Below are 15,973 nucleotides of genomic sequence, written 5' to 3' on the forward strand. Positions count from 1 at the left end.
TATTTACCAACCTTTTCCTCACTACAATCAATTCTGAAGAAGGGTTACTGGACCTAAAACATTAACTCTCATTCTCTCCACAGATACTGACAGGCCCGCTGGGCTTCTCCTGCAATTTCTGATTTTGGTTCTGATTTCCAGCATCTGTAGTTCTTTGATTTTTCAATTCCCAGTAACATGAATAAAAATAAGAAGAGGGAAAGATGCTTAATGGGGAATTGAATCCAACTATTTTACATTATCATCCAAATTCAACAATTCCCCTTGTAACTTCCTTAATGGTTTATATTCCAGAAACCTACACTCTTCATTGTTGATCACCTTTATATCCATTCAAGGATAAGAATTATTTTGTTATGAATCTGAGGTCAGGGATCCACAACGTACTCAGCATATCTCTTCATTTGTTGATCCCTGAGCTCACTGGCTTAAATTAGTTTCTGGTCATTCAATGTTTTGATTTCTAATTGTCTATCATTGTTTTCAATGCCTTTCCTGTTCTACCTCTGTCATCTCCCTCAGCTCCACCACATAGATACCTGTACGCCTCCAAATCTGACATTGTATGCATTTCCAAATTAACTGATGGATACACCTTCAATGGGCCAGCTCCAAGCTCTGGAATTCTAGCCCTACACCTCTCCATCTCTCTAGCTTGCTTTCCTTCTTTGAGACACTCTTTGAAATTTGTCCTTCTAACCAAAGCTTTGCTCTTCTGAGTTAATATTTTCTTATGTCATGTGGTGGTGTTCTTTCTTGTATAATATTCCTATGACGCATAGGACACATTAATTGTGCTAAAATATAAATATGTATACAAACTAATGTTATTGTTTAATTATTGTCTCTTAAAACATATTTAAAAGATAGCTCTATATGGATCTTAAACTTCGTATTGCCCTAATAAATGCGTACTACAAGATGCAAATCAAATATATTTCTTTCAATATTTCAAGATACCATCAGCTCCTAGAAATACCATGTGACTAACATGGACAAAACAACATGAACATCATCCTGGGGTTAAATTGCTGGATGATTAATCAGATGTGTGGCATTACAGCAAAAACAAGATATAAAAAGTTTGAAAAGTTAATAGATCAGATTTTCAACACTTACATTTAGTGATATAAGTTTTCAGTCTATTCTAAGTCTTTGTGCCATTGCCTTACTTATCCACCTAACGGAAATTTTCTCTCTTTTCAGTGGAGGCTTCCAAAAAGGCAAAATGCCTGAACTGTTTAATACATATAAATACCACAATGGCCACAGATTAAGCATAGGTCAGTGCTTGTACTTTGTCACACAAATTTATTCTGTCCTTTTAGATTGATTGACTTGAATAAATATTTTCAATAGGTTGCTTACTGCAGCAGCAAGGTTGAGGGCTATGATTCTGTCCTCTTCTGAGCCAGCAGACATGTTAGGCTGAAATACGGCTGAATAAGGCTGTTGGTATGATATTGTATGATTATCATTTATAGTAATGTTGTCCTTTGGGAGCTGCCGTACCCTGAAAATGTAAGTTAAAAAGATCAGGTAAAACAGTTAACTTTGCTTTGAACAATGAGGTGTAGAATGATAACAATTTACATTTATAAAGTCATTTTAATGCAAGATTACTCAGATATCTCAGAACACTACAAAAAAAAATCAAACTGTATTCCACTCTGTGCAATGACTGTACGGAATATGCATTTAAATGTAATAGGGAAAGTATATTTGTTTTGGGAAATAAAACAATTTATGTTTATAAAGTTGCATTAATAGTGAATATTTGAAAGTGCTTCTTGGAGGGGAGATGGACACGAGATTAAAACAGAAAAGTTAGAGTAAATAAGGAGAAGTACAGTAGCAAAGATATATTTTGGACAATATTTTAAAGGTAGCATAGAGAGACAAAATGGTTGGAGAAGTCTGAAAGTGATAAGTGGCAAATTCCCAAAATGAGAAGGAAACATAAGAGTATCCATAAACCTCAAGAATTATCTTTGGAGTGAAACTGTAAAGAAAAAAGAGTTATTATTAACATAGGCAAGTGAAGAATCTGGTGGATGGATGTAAATGGAATTCTATAGGTTCTATATTTGTTTTTCATAAGATTTTGATGTGCCTTTGTGATGATGCACACTGTTTAATGGTTTTTCTGTCGGGTTTATAAATTTGAGCTAACTAACAAAATTGTGCCTCTTATGGCACATGTATATCTAAGCGTCAAAGACATGCGCACTCTCACAATTTTAAGTAAAAGTGAGCTCAGTTATATCCATTCCACTTTCTCATAAACTCAGCGTCAAACGGATAAAATAGTTGGGTTTGTTATAAGAATCACAAGCTTCTATTGGTTTCAATCTTAAACTATTATGGGTAAGTGTTAGTTTATAAATCTCTTTCGTAACTCAATTGACCTCTGATGGATCATATGGAATTTCACTTAGGTCCAGAGGTCATCTATAATTATAACAGCAATCTCAGAATATGACACTCAAAAAGACCTTTGATCTCCCCGCAACCCTACCCCTACTTAATTTTCTTCCCACTTCCATTCCATATTAAAGCTGATTCCCTATTCCATTAAGTAGAACGCTGAGGTCCATTCTTTTATACTTATTAGCTCTGTAATTTTAACCATCAAAGATTAAATTCTTTCCACTCCCTCCCCAAGTTAACATCACTAAAGCAGACTGCATTTACCTAATTTGTGACCCAGATTTCACAATCACAGGATTCTACTTTGGAGGTATGATCTTAGATTTTACAATGGAAGCATAAGAAATTACAGCCCAGATGTTACTTCCCCATCGTGAGAACTGCTGAAATACCGAATAATAAAGTATGTTTGATGACCTGGTGCTGTTAGATGTCACGCCAGAGGTCACTTGTATGAAATGTATTCAATGGCTTTCCATCCCCACCAATATACACAATCCTAGCAATAAACTCCATAACCATATAGAATTGCTTGCTGCTGGAATGAGCATATTAAACTTAGCTTGTTCTCTGATACAGAATGAGATGAGATTATTCCACATCAAAAGCTGCATATACATCCCTACATGAATAATCAAACAGCTAGATTTCGTAAAATTACCACTGTGCTAAAGGTCTTGCTTTGCCTCAGCCAATTGTGGTGATACTATGGCTTTAAGAAGTGTATTTTGTCCTAGTTATTTTAGGTTTTAGGTCAGAGATGCCAAAATGTCTACTAAACCCCATAAAGTTTACAGCTTGTGAGATCTTTAACCTGAGCGGGATTATCAGTTTTCTGAATGTTAGAAGGTCTGTGTTGTGACCTAAATCCATTACAATCTAACTAAAGAGTGGAGTCTCAATTGCAATAAAATCCTTTCAGTTGATCTCAGAAACTTTTGTTCTGTTCACAGTGACGTCACAGGGGGTTATTTATTTAATTAGTACCAATATACAATTTTAAAATGGCAAACCTTCCTTTTGAGTGACACTTAGACCTTAACTTTTTGTCAACCATCCCAGTTCTTCACAACAGTACTATAAATCTGCACACAAACTACATGTTTGGAAGAAGAAAATATATAATTGTGTGGTCAGGTGTTTTTACAGTTCAGGAAGAGATAGTTTGAAAGGTACATGCTGACATGGGAATATGAATCACTAAAATCTGATGAGAGAAAGCAGCTTTATGAAAAGTACAGATATTCACCCTGGCATTGCTGAATGTCTACTGCTCATACTTAATGCAATCACATAAACTAATCTGACCCTTGCAAAATAAATAATCATTTAATGGCATTTACAAAAGCAACTATTGGTTAATATTTTTTTTAAAAGGAGCAACTAACAATAGGGAAGACTTACTGCAACAATACGAGGTACCAGTGAGACCGCATCTGGAGGACTGTGAGCAGTACTAATTTAAGTTACCTTACTTCAGGAAAGATCATTTTTCATTGGAGGCAGCTCAGAGAAGATTCCCTAGAATGATTGCTGGTATGGAGATATTGCCTTATGAGCAAAGGCTAAACAGTTGGCTAATTACTAGAGTTTAGAAGAATGAGAGGTGATCTCATCAAAACATATATGATTCTTAAGAGGCTTGTCAGGATAAAGGCTGAGGGGATGTCTCCCCTCATGGGAGAGCCGAGGACCTGATGGCTTGGTCTCAGAATGAAGAGTTGTGAATTTGAGACTGATACGAGGAGGAATTTCTTTTCTCAAAGGATTCTGAATCTTTGGAACTCTTTGCCACACAGAGCTGAGAAAGAAGAACCCCTGTGCTATGTTTAAGGCTGAGATATATAGATTCTTGTTCAGTTGGGGAAACACATGAAGAATGTCTGATCAGCCTTGATCCTACTGAATGGCAGAGTAAGCTCCAGGGGTCAAACAACCTACTCTTGTTCCTATTTCTTACAGCATTATGGGCATTGGGTTTTGCCTAATTTGGCTTCAGGTAAATCTCATGCTCTTAATTTACATTACTGTGACATAAAACCTTATGAATGTACATTATTACAGGATATTAAGTGCTTTTAATGTTTGACCAGTTTCACCTTGTAAAACACTGATTTATCAGAACTTGTTTATTTTTTATAACCTATTGAATTATCAGAAGTACATGAAATGATTCACAGGAATTTTACAAATGTAACATATGTATGTGTTACATTGATGTAACCAAACTAGAGGGTTAGGTAGTAACCGAATACCATAAGAACACTTACGAAATCTGAATTCCAAAATACTGTCATGTCCTTAGAATGTAATCCTGCATCGTTTTTAGTTTCAATGAACACAAGATGTTTATTTATGTAATCATCATTATTTTTCCTCCCTTCATCTCCTGAAATCCTATTTGCATAATCCCTGAATGTCAAGGGTCTCAGTGTTCATGTATGAAACCTTGTGCCTAAACTGTTTGTCAATGTAGGGCATCACAGTGAAACCAGATTTTATCACAAGGGATGCTTGGATAACAATTAGCATTAGTCCACTGCCATGATGGCATCAATTCTTTTATTGTACTGCATTCACAATTCAGGACATGCCACCGATAAAAGTGAGGGCCTTCTGTGTCACCATTTAAACATCTCAAATCATTGAGAGAGAGAGAGAGACAGAGAAAGAGGGAGATAGAGAGAGAGAGAGAGAGAGAGAGAGTGAATGCATGCACAGTTGGGCAGTTCAATAAATGGCGGGTTTACCTTTAGTGGAACAAATTGATAATGCCTAATTTAGATGAGCTGTACCTGTAGGTATAGGGTCCTTTTTGTTCAACCACAGGTTTAGCTCCATGGTTCATAATTTCTGATGGATTCTTCACATTGAAAAGCCAGAACTGCCTGTAGACAGGACTTCCAGTTTGTATCCAGTTTTCGTATGCAAGGGTGCCTTCTTCAAGAACACCTTCCTACGTGATTGAAAAGAAATGCTTTTATTAATATAACAATGTAAAATACCACAATATCCAGAAATAAACTCTGTTAGTTCTGAAATAATAAACTACTTCATCATCATAACAGAACTCAACACTCTCAATTTTCCAAGGTGTGCCATTGACTTGCATGAAACTTCAGAGAAAGCTGTAAATTGTGGCACTGGTCAGCAGAAATATTGGTGAGTCTGGCTGAAGTCATAGCAGAGTGGATAGAGGACAACCAATAAATGTATTACATTTGGACTTCCAGAAGGCATTCAACAAAGTACTTCACATAAGATTAAGTTTTAAGAGCCAACGGTGGTAAAGTATTGGCTTGGTTAGAAAATTGGCTCATGGGCAGGAAACAGCGAGTGTGGTAAGGGTTTCTTTTTCAAGTTGGCAACCCGTGACCAGTGGGGTTCAACAGGGATCAGTTCAGGGGCTGCAACTGTTTACAATATATATCAAGTTAAATTGTGGGCAAAAAGTTGGCAAATGAGTATTAAGTGGGAAAATGTTGTTCATTTTGGAAGGGAAATCTATTCCAAGAAACAGGAGGAGAAAGTGAGGACTGCAGATGCTGGAGATCAGAGCTGAAAATATGTTGCTGGAAAAGCGCAGCAGGTCAGGCAGCATCCAAGGAGCAAGAGAATCGACGTTTTGGGCATGAGCCCTTCTTCAGGAAACACACAAGAAAAGGTGACTGGAATACTGGTGCTTATTTCAAGGGGGTTGGAGTATAAGAGCAGGGAAGTCTTACGACAATGGTGTAAAGCACTGGTGAGACCATAGTCTCTGGACTACTATGAGCAGTTTTGTTCCCCTTAAGGAAAGATATAATTTCATTGAAGGCAGTTCAGAGAAGGTTCACTAGGATGATCCCTGGTATGGAGGCATTGCCTAATGAACAAAGGCTAAACAGGTTGGGACTCTATTCACTGAAGTTTAGAAGAATGAGGGGTGATCTCATTAAAACATATTTTCAAGGGGCTTGACAGGGGAAAAGTGGACAGAATGTTTCCCCTCATAGGAGAATCCAGAAATGGTATAGTCTCAGAATAAAGAGGTTACAATTTACGATTGAGACTGTAATGACACTGTGGCTTTAAATGGTGTGTTTTATCCTGATTTATTTTACAAAGAGATTGGAGGGGTGGTGTGGAGGGGGGGGGGGGAATGGAGGACACATGCCTAGCAATCTATGAGAAGATAAACAACTTGTGAAACCTTGGGTGTTCTTTTGAATGGGTGTTACCAAGCTCCTACTGAACCAAGGATTTTAGGTTTAACTTTCAGCAGTTGCTGTTGGGGTCTTGAAGAAGTAAAAACTATTCTTTCTCTCTATCGGTTACAGCAAAAAGTTGGGGGTTTTCTGCCTGCTACAGGAGTTGCATGTGAGACAATCTGTGTTCTGAATTTGCCTTTTGTCAAAAGTATGTTTATGGGATATTACAATATTGTATAAGTTACTGTTTAGCAGTAAAGTAATCTGTTATTCTGTTTAGTTTTTCAATAGAGTTGTTATTCCAAGTTCCTCTTTCTTTTGGTGTATTTTAACTACTGTGTTGAATAAATTATATTTTGTTTAACATTGAGTAGTTTGACAAATTGAATTGCAACTGGAATATAGCATCTCAAATTTACCTTTCAAATAAGATAAAGGGAAGGTCTGGGCTACCTTCTTAATATACTTTGAGGGGGTCTGGTCTACTCCATAACAGACAAGAAGGAATTTCTTCTCTCAGAGGGCGAGAGTCTTTGAAACACTGCCAGAGAGAACTGTGAGAGCAGAACCATTGTGTATACTTAAGACTGGGATAAATAGATTCTTGATCAGAATGAAGGGTTATCGAAAAAAGACAGGAAAGTGGATGTGAGAAATTTTGAATCTGCCATGATCTTATTGAATGGTGAAGCAGTCTCAAGGGGCCAAATGGCCAACTCCTGTTCCTATTTCTTTAGGTCTTAAAGATTTCTTTCATCACACCAGTGTTGTGACAAACTGTCACTGGTTATGAGTCCAATTCCATCATCTACAAAATACTCCAGGTTAGAAGCACTAAGGTGGAATTGAGAATAACACCTGACAGTAACACTTGAACAAAAATAGAAAGTGCTGAAGAAATTCAGCAGGTCTGGCAGCACCTGGAGAGAAACACAGAGCTAAAGTTTCAGGTTCAGTGACCGTTTGTCAGAATTGAAAATAGGATTAGTTTCGTTAAAGCACTGTTTCAGTGGCCTGAAGCAGAGATGTCCATAAAAATGATCCTGAACTTCCAGTGGTTTGGCACTTCAAAACACCACCGTGTTCTCCCAGGCCTGCTGTGGTGTTTCAGTGAAGCCCAATGCAAGCAAGAATACAACCCAATCTTCTACTTCAGCACTTTACAGCCTTCAGGATTCAACACCCAGTTTAACAATTTCAGAATGTGAACACTCTCCTTTATGTTCTTTACCCTCCTGCTTTGTGTGGGTTGCTCCCAGCAATTCCTGATGAAGGGCTTATGCCCGAAATATCGATTCTCCTGCTCCTCGGATGCTGCCTGACCTGGTGTGCTTTGCCAGCACCACACTCTCGACTTTGCTCCCGGCAAAACCAACACATTTTCAATCATTTACATTTCTCATTAGCACCCTATCCAGCATCTTTGTCGGTTTATCATCACTAATCTCTTTGTTTGCCCATCCCTTTTTTTTCCTCTCTCCTGCTCTGTGGGCACCATCTCCAGGGCTTTTATTCACCACCCCAAACCTATTCCATCATCAACATAAATACCACCTTTTCCAGCTATTTTTCTGACCAGGAGATCACTGGACTCAAAATATTAACTATTTTTCTCTCTCCACAGATGCTGCCAGACTTGCTGATCTTTTTCAGTACTTCCTGTTTTTCTTTCAGATTCCTGCATTTACAATTCTTCATTTTTAATTCAGTAATACCATTTCCTCCATATCTATCTCAGCGCTGCTCCCTTCCACAACAATATCAAGGTATGCATTTCAAAGTGGAATGAAGGTCTGATACTTCCTGGCTCCTGCCATTCTTACTGTATTCTGTATACGCCATTCTCTCCTGTCAGGGGGTATGTATATTTGTGATTGGATTACCAAAATCATGGTTTGCTTAAAAGTTTGACTTCGAGATTTGCATATTTGAACCTATGCTAGATCTAAAATCTCTTTTTTTTCAGGAACTTATTTGCATCTCATGTCAGGTTCACTGAAGCTTAACTTCTTTTGGTCAGCATGGACGAGTTGGACCGAAGAGTCTGTTTCCGTGCTGTACATCTCTATGACTCTATGACTCTAAGTCAGCAGAAAGGAAGCAAACTTTAATCTGGTTTCAAACCCTAATACCAAAAATGAGGGTAGTGGTCCTAGCCAAGTGCATAACCCATTCAGCATTAGCTATTAACATAACAGGAATCTATCAGTATAGATGCAGCACATGACTACCATCAGTATCAACATTATAATGCTTCAAAAATGTAAATGTAAAGAAAATATCCAGTACACATTTATAAGATCTTTAAGGATAAAGTAACAACATTCTTGAATAAAATAAGACTTTACCTTATTTATAGTATCTTGGATAATCTTATCGCCAATTGGGATCAGTATACCTCCAATTATCATCAAAACCAGACCAATAGCAAATCCAATACTAAGGAAAACAATTTTGTTACAGAACATTATTGCCAATTAGTTTAAGAACAGACTAATTCTTCTGTAGTGTGCAGCCAACTGTCAGTGCAATAAGAGAGCCTGAGAAACAGGGAGTCAGTTAAAAGTCCAGCTTTTCGTCAAAGCACGAAATAACATTTGAGATCAAATCAAGAGGGAAGAACTGATAAGAAGGAACTTGATTGCTTTCAAGTTCTACCAAACAAACTTTCTACTTACATGAAACAAAGTTCAAACCACAATGTTCACATGATAAGAAATATATGCTGATGATTGGATGTATGCTCAACAGTTTCATAAAAGTTGCCTTGCTTTGTTATTTACTAAATACAATTTGTGGCTATTTTCCTCAAGGAGTTAATGCAATCAGAGTAACTTGAAACATCACAACAAAACAGGGGACAAAGCAACATATCACGAGAAAAATATAAGCTTGTGGAACAGACACAGATCACCAAGCGAGAATACACCCCAAACATGATCTGTCATTTTGGGTTAAAAAAAAAACTCTGAGCACTTTTGATCCTGCCATAGAAGTTATAAACACAGCTGTAGCCCACACATAGGTATGCAAACAGCATGTCATCCTTAATTTGGAGATGCCGGTGTTGGACTGGGGTGTACAGAGTTAAAAATCACACCACACAAGGTTATAGTCCAACAGGTTTAATTGGAAGCACTAGCTTTCGGAGCACTGCTCCTGCATCAGGTAATTTAGATTTGAGTGGTGCTGGAAAAGCATAGCAGTTCAGGCAGCATCCGAGGAGCAGTAAAATCGACATTTTGGGCAAAAGTCCTTCATCAGGAATACAGGGCTGTATTCCTGATGAAGGGCTTTTGCCCGAAACATCGATTTTACTGCTCCTCAGATGCTGCCTGAACTGCTGTGCTTTTCCAGCACCACTCTAATCTAGACTCTGGTTTCCAGTATCTGCATTGTTTTTACCTTTTTCATCAGGTAGTTGTGGAGTGCACAGTTGTAAGACACAGAATTTATAGCAAAAGTTCAGTGTATTACAATTGTGTACTCCACAACCACCTGATGAAGGAGCAGCGCTCCGAAAGCTAGTGCTTCCAATTAAACCTGTTGGACTATAACTTGGTGTGGTGTGACTTCCAACTGAAAATGGTGAGAATCTTGTCCATGAGGAAATGTTCCATAATGAACGTGAACTTTAAACTGTGGCTCCCTGACAGTTCCTTTAATCAGATAAAGGTGTCAGAAACAGAAAATCAGGAGGTTTCCGAAGAACGATCTTCCCGTTAATTCTATTCCTCTGTTCGCACGGACTCACAAACCCAGAATGGGGGCACAATCCTAGTGTCGGACACTTCCGCCCCGCTGGAAGGGTCGGACCGTTTTTAGTGTTGAACAGTCTCTGGTGCCAGACACTTCCGCCCCGCAGGATGGAGCGGACCGTTTTTAGTGTTGAACAGTCTCTGGTGCCAGACACTTCCGCCCCGCAGGATGGAGCGGAAGTTGGCAGAATGGCGTGCCAGGCAGATGTTGTCGAGGCCGCGGAAGGACGGGGCGTTTTGGGGAGATCGCGGAGTTTTCAGCGCCTTGTTGGAGTGGTTCCGGTCCCCGAGGGATGAGGCAGAGTCCCGGCGGCAGACCCCCGAGAGCAGTGTGAGTGGAGCCAGGGACAATATTCTCCCTGTTTCTCCCAGAATCTGCGGCCTCCAGCCCGCGTCAGCATCACCGCCTGGAGGGTCACCAGCTCCCACTGACCCAGCAGCACACTCCCAGCAGCACAGCCGAGAGCATCTCCAGCTCCCTCACACTCCATGCAGCCTTGCCTGGAGGGTCTCCTGCTCACACGTCCTCACTCTGCTCCACCTGACTGCACTGGTCTGAGTCTGTTCAGTACCATTCTGCAAGTGGCTATAGCCTGTAAAAACACATTTAAAAGCAGCACCCTTTATAAATTAAAGCTTGTGAAGGATGTGCATTTTCTGATTTACTCCCTGTTTCTGCAACATTTACCTGTAATTTACCAGTGTTGATTGCTAGTCAACATTTCCGTTTCCATTTTGGATATGTCACTATCACTAAAGTGATTGCAGGATCTAGCCACTAGATAGCTCTAATGTGGAACCTCAGCTTTGCTGTCGTTTTATGTTCCTTTTTCTGTGGTAGCTGGTAATCCAGAGTTTATCACCATGGAGGCCCTGTCCTTTAATCTTTTCCCAGTTTTGGAAACTTATCTATAGAAACATAATATTTTCCCCATTGAACGTACTGACTCCAGTATGGATTATAACTTCTGGTTTTCCCTTTGTGGAATACCCTGCAATCATGTAACCCTTTCTTTTATGATGTCAGCAGCCAGACCAACACGTCATGTTTGACTGGTGTTTTTGATTGTAGCAATGAGTGGCTATTCCCAACAGTTAAAATAATTTATAGCAATTCCAGTTCTACAATATTTTGTATGCTGCCCCAACCAAACCAAGCAGAGTGTTGTGGTTGTGATTCCATTCTCCTCAGCTATTGCACAGCCATGGTATGCCTCCTACACTGCCTAACTGTTTTTCGTGCTGGTCCCCAGTCTCTTCCGTGAAGAGTCTGGAGCTGTGGGATACAGCTTCCTGAAATATGCCAACCACAAAGATCTTACTGAATGTACATACTCAAACACAGAAGCTCTTAGCTTAAGCAGTTGATATTTTCTGCAGCTATAGTTTTCCAGGGCACCCTGTTCCAGATACCCAACCATGTTATTTCCCCCCAAATAATCTATTTCTTCAGATAATCTGACTAAAATGATATGCACTACAAAATGTACCCACCGTTACTAACCACCACAAGCAATCACCATTAATCTACCAGTAAATATCAAGCTGTAAATGATACCCAGTCATTCTCTTGATGTTGAAATGTCCCATTTTGGTTTTCTTGATTTGTTTTTCAGACTCGCTCTTTCCCTTTTATGCTGCCTCTCTCTGTTACAGAAGGAATGCCAACTCCTTTTGTGGATTTCTTTCATGCTCCTCTAACTGCTCGGGGACAGCAGTGAGGATTTCCTTTCTTCTAAGGATGTGAACTTTAAATTGGAGATGTTGGCTGGGCAGGTACCAGTTTTGGTGAAATTAAGGTGTGTTTGTTGATTAGGACTTGATCAAGGTAGATCCCTGACAACAGCATTTGGATGAGCTGGTGCAGGATGGAATTGCTAGCCTGACAGTATTGGAATAGAGGGACCAAGCTGCAGTTGCAAGACTCAACAGATTATACAGTGTACAAAAGATTGTTTGGCATGATCTGTTGTCAGTGCTACAAACTGAACCTGCTCCAACAGTACAATGACATTACACTTTCTACTGTTGTCTAATCTGCTCATTGCCATGTAACTGCAGTCACATTGTGTGTGTGGGACTCCTCAATCTTGAATTTTGTGACTTTAAATTGGAAAATATAAACATTTTGCTTAGAAATCTGACCAAGCTTTTCATAAAAAGTGGTCTGTTTCACTTTCTTTACTCTACGCTCTACACTCACTTTACTTGAGTACTTAAAATGTCATTTAAAAGATGAGTGTTATCAATGAAATCTCTTCCATATTTCACGTGTAGATTGGGGCTTAACATTTTACAGCCAAAGCACAGATTACTTTCTGATAAACTTGATCCTGATAGATGTTGTGATCATCCAAGATTGGCAGTAGTTCAGCCTTGTCATTGAAGGTGACATTGCAGAGTTTTTGTTGAGAATTTTTTTATTTCAATGAATTTAATTGGATGAATGATATAAGAGAGAGATCTTTCCAGTGTGGGTTGAGAGCCTTGATAATGCCTTTTGTGTTTCTGTGGTTGAAATATCCCAAGAACAATAATAAGTAATTAATGAAAGTTAATTGCAAAACTCCCAAACAACATGAATTCACTGTTTTCCTATAAAGTTTTTGCTTTTTTTTTAAGTGATACTGGTGGCAGTTCATTTTGCGTTTCATTTCTGAATTATTAGCACTGTTTGTGTAAGTGGAAATCAAATTTCACAGGATGGAACTGAACAGCTTCCAGAACGCGAGGTGGAAACAGACCCTTATCTTCCATGATGTAACAGAATGATAAAAGACTGTTTATCATGTATGAGTCAGCTCTGAATAATTCACATCTAACCAACACTTCAATGTTCTGTCAAAATTTATTCACTTGTTTTCCTTTTAAATGATCTCTTGATTTCTGAGTTTTTCTTTGCCATCGAGACACAGATGCAGCTGGCAAGATGCTGTTGCCTGACCATAAGTATTTTGAGAAATGGGGTGATCAGGGGCCTCTTGGAATTGCTGCAGGTTTTGCTGTACTTGTGTTGCAGCAATGGAACAAAGGAACTGAAGGGGCTTGTTCTCAACCTAAGTAATTCTTGCTTCTGAAGCAACCTTCCTGTGCTAGAAAAATTATCTGGCCTCTTGTAGCACAACATGAGTATCTTGTCTAGTATCCACATGACTTTGCTTGCCTGCATGTGGGCTGTTGAAAGCACAATAATCCCTGCCGACAAAAGTCTATTCAGGGGAACTTAACTGAGGGTTTTTTTTCCAAAAACAAATTCTACAGAATGGTAGTATTTTAAAATAAGGAAGCTGAGAACTTTGTGAAATTTGTATTCAAAGTGAATTACTTACACTGGTTTAAGTGTGTGACCTGCTGTAAATGCTGCTGATGATTAAATATCTAGTCACTGCATTCTGACAGAATCTTTTCAGTTATTTAAAAGATTTATACTGAGATTCCACATGGTTGGAAGTGACTGACGGAGAAGCAGTCTAGAATGAGGATGGGTGATGCATAGAATATTACTGCACAGAAAGAGGCCTTTCAGCCTGTTGAGATTGTAATAGTTCATTGAGTTATTCAATGAGATCCATTCCCCACTCTTTCTCCATAGTATTGCAAACTTTTACTTTTCAAATATTTATTCAACCCCCTTCTACCCATTATCAGAGTATGTCTTCCCACCATTCTGATGCAAGATTGATTTATCTGTTTTTCTCAGGAACAGTGATGTATCACAGCTTAAATAAAAATAACTACTACGGATGGTGGAAATCTGAAATAGAAACAAAGTTTTGGAGAAACTCAGCAGGGCTAGCAGCATCTGTGAAGAGAAAAAGAGTCAATGCTTCAACTCCAGCATGACTGTCCTTCGGAAGAAGAGTTATGTCACAATAATAACACTCTCTCTCTCTCTCTCTCTCCCCCACTACCCCCACAGATGCTGTCAAACTTGCTGACTTCTTCCAGCACTTGCTCTTATTTCATGTATCATGGCTTGACTTGTCTGACATTATTTAGCACTCATTTTGGTTTGATCTTGACTGCTTTCGCTATTGCAGTCATTGCAACTATAGCAGTGAGTTATCAATGAAGTGAATATAAAGTAAAACGCGGGTTTTCTCGAAAAATAAGAAACTGGACTAGCATTATTAATCCTCAGCTTAAAACAGGAATTTGTTTTACTTTCAGGTAAAGGAAGAAATTGACCACAGTTGGTCCAATGAGAGATCTCTAGCAGAACCTGTTGAATCTGATCACTCTATCTTCACAGCCGTGACAATCCTGAAATTCCTGCTCTGGCTGGTCCTACTCGGTCTCTTCATTGAGCTGGAGTTTGGCCTGGCATATTTCGTACTGTCAATGTTTTATTGGATTTATGTTGGGACCCGAGACCCATCCAAGAAGAAGCAAGGTGAAGTTAGCGCATACTCTGTGTTCAATCCTGGCTGTAAGGCTATTGAGGGTAGTCTGACAGCAGAGCAGTTTGAGCGAGAACTTCAGTACAGACCCATGGCTGGCAGGTGACTGGCCTGTGAAATATTTTTGTTTCATTATACTAAATATCTTTTGGCTTTATGTTTTCCCTGATTCTCAGTGTGTTTCAGCAGTCTCTCACGTTGCAGAGGTCAACACTTAGCAGTGGTATCCACACTACAGACTGTAACATGGACATGGAAATATTTAAATATAATAAAAAGGCAACAATAAAATTGACATGACTTCCAGCATCTGCAATCCTTACAGGCTGCTAATAAAATTGACATTCTCCATTTACAGAAACAGTTTGTTTAGTGGCATTGAATGTATTTCCTTGTAATCCATTATCTCAAGACCAGTACAGGAATATTGTGCAGGTAGCATTGTATATCTAGTATTTAAATAAAAGTGCCAAATTAAATGATACTTAATGCCCTGAAATTTGCTGAGAAAAATCCAGTTGTCCTGCACTCTTCCATCCATTTTGTTCTGTTTACTGCAAAGGTTGTGTTACAAAACAGGAATATATCTTAAGTTCATATGATCTTTTAAATTATGAATAAAACCTGGAAATGTTGCTGTTTTTGAGCCCTGCACCTGCATTTACATCTATCATGTTCTTCCTAATAATTACAAATAGTAAACTAGAGAACTGTGGATAGAGAACTGCCTGGGCAACAGAAGTCAGAGAGTAGTAATAGAAGGGAGTTTGTCCAAATGGAGACCTGTGACCAGTGATTTTCCACACGTATCCATGTTGGGACCACTGTTGTTTGTGATGTACATAAATGATCTGGAGGAAGGTATTGGTGGTCTGATTAGCAGCTCTGCAATTGACACTAAGATTGGTGGAGTAACAAATAATGAAGGGGACTGTCAGAGATTACAGCAGAATATAGTTAGATGGGAGAAGAAATGGCAGATGGAGTTCATTCGGGACAAATGCGAGATGAGGCATTTTGGAAGATTGAATTCAAGAGTTAACTGTGCGGTAAATGTAAAAGCCCTGGGGAAAATTGATTTGCAGAGAGAGCATAGAACATTACAGCGCAGTAATGTGCAGACCTGTGAAACCAATGTGAAGCTCATCAAACATATACTATTCCATTATCATCCATATGTTTATCCAATGACCAT

General features: G+C 38.9%; 2 protein-coding genes across 3 annotated transcripts in view; one reads left to right on the forward strand and one right to left on the reverse strand.

Moving 5' to 3' along the window:
* The window catches only part of cd36 (CD36 molecule (CD36 blood group)), a 39,002-nt gene extending 29,251 nt beyond the window's left edge, over positions 1 to 9,751 (reverse strand). For both annotated transcript variants that reach the window (XM_072562627.1, XM_072562626.1), the window contains exons 1-3: positions 8,969 to 9,751; positions 5,226 to 5,386; positions 1,369 to 1,513 (exon numbers count right to left, since the gene is read on the reverse strand). In XM_072562627.1, coding sequence (XP_072418728.1) covers positions 1,369 to 1,513; positions 5,226 to 5,386; positions 8,969 to 9,088 — 426 coding nt within the window. In that variant the 5' untranslated portion in view covers positions 9,089 to 9,751. The remainder of the gene's footprint in view (positions 1 to 1,368; positions 1,514 to 5,225; positions 5,387 to 8,968) is intronic.
* A 779-nt stretch (positions 9,752 to 10,530) lies between these two features.
* saysd1 (SAYSVFN motif domain containing 1) lies at positions 10,531 to 15,413 on the forward strand. The gene is made up of 2 exons (XM_072562628.1): positions 10,531 to 10,709; positions 14,549 to 15,413. The coding sequence occupies exons 1-2, from the start codon at positions 10,548 to 10,550 to the stop codon at positions 14,882 to 14,884; spliced, it is 498 nt and encodes a 165-aa protein (XP_072418729.1). The 5' UTR covers positions 10,531 to 10,547; the 3' UTR covers positions 14,885 to 15,413.
* The last annotated feature ends 560 nt before the right edge of the window (positions 15,414 to 15,973 follow it).

Source organism: Chiloscyllium punctatum, chromosome 44 (genome assembly GCF_047496795.1).
Source record: "Chiloscyllium punctatum isolate Juve2018m chromosome 44, sChiPun1.3, whole genome shotgun sequence".
NCBI classification, from domain to species: Eukaryota; Metazoa; Chordata; class Chondrichthyes; order Orectolobiformes; family Hemiscylliidae; genus Chiloscyllium; species Chiloscyllium punctatum.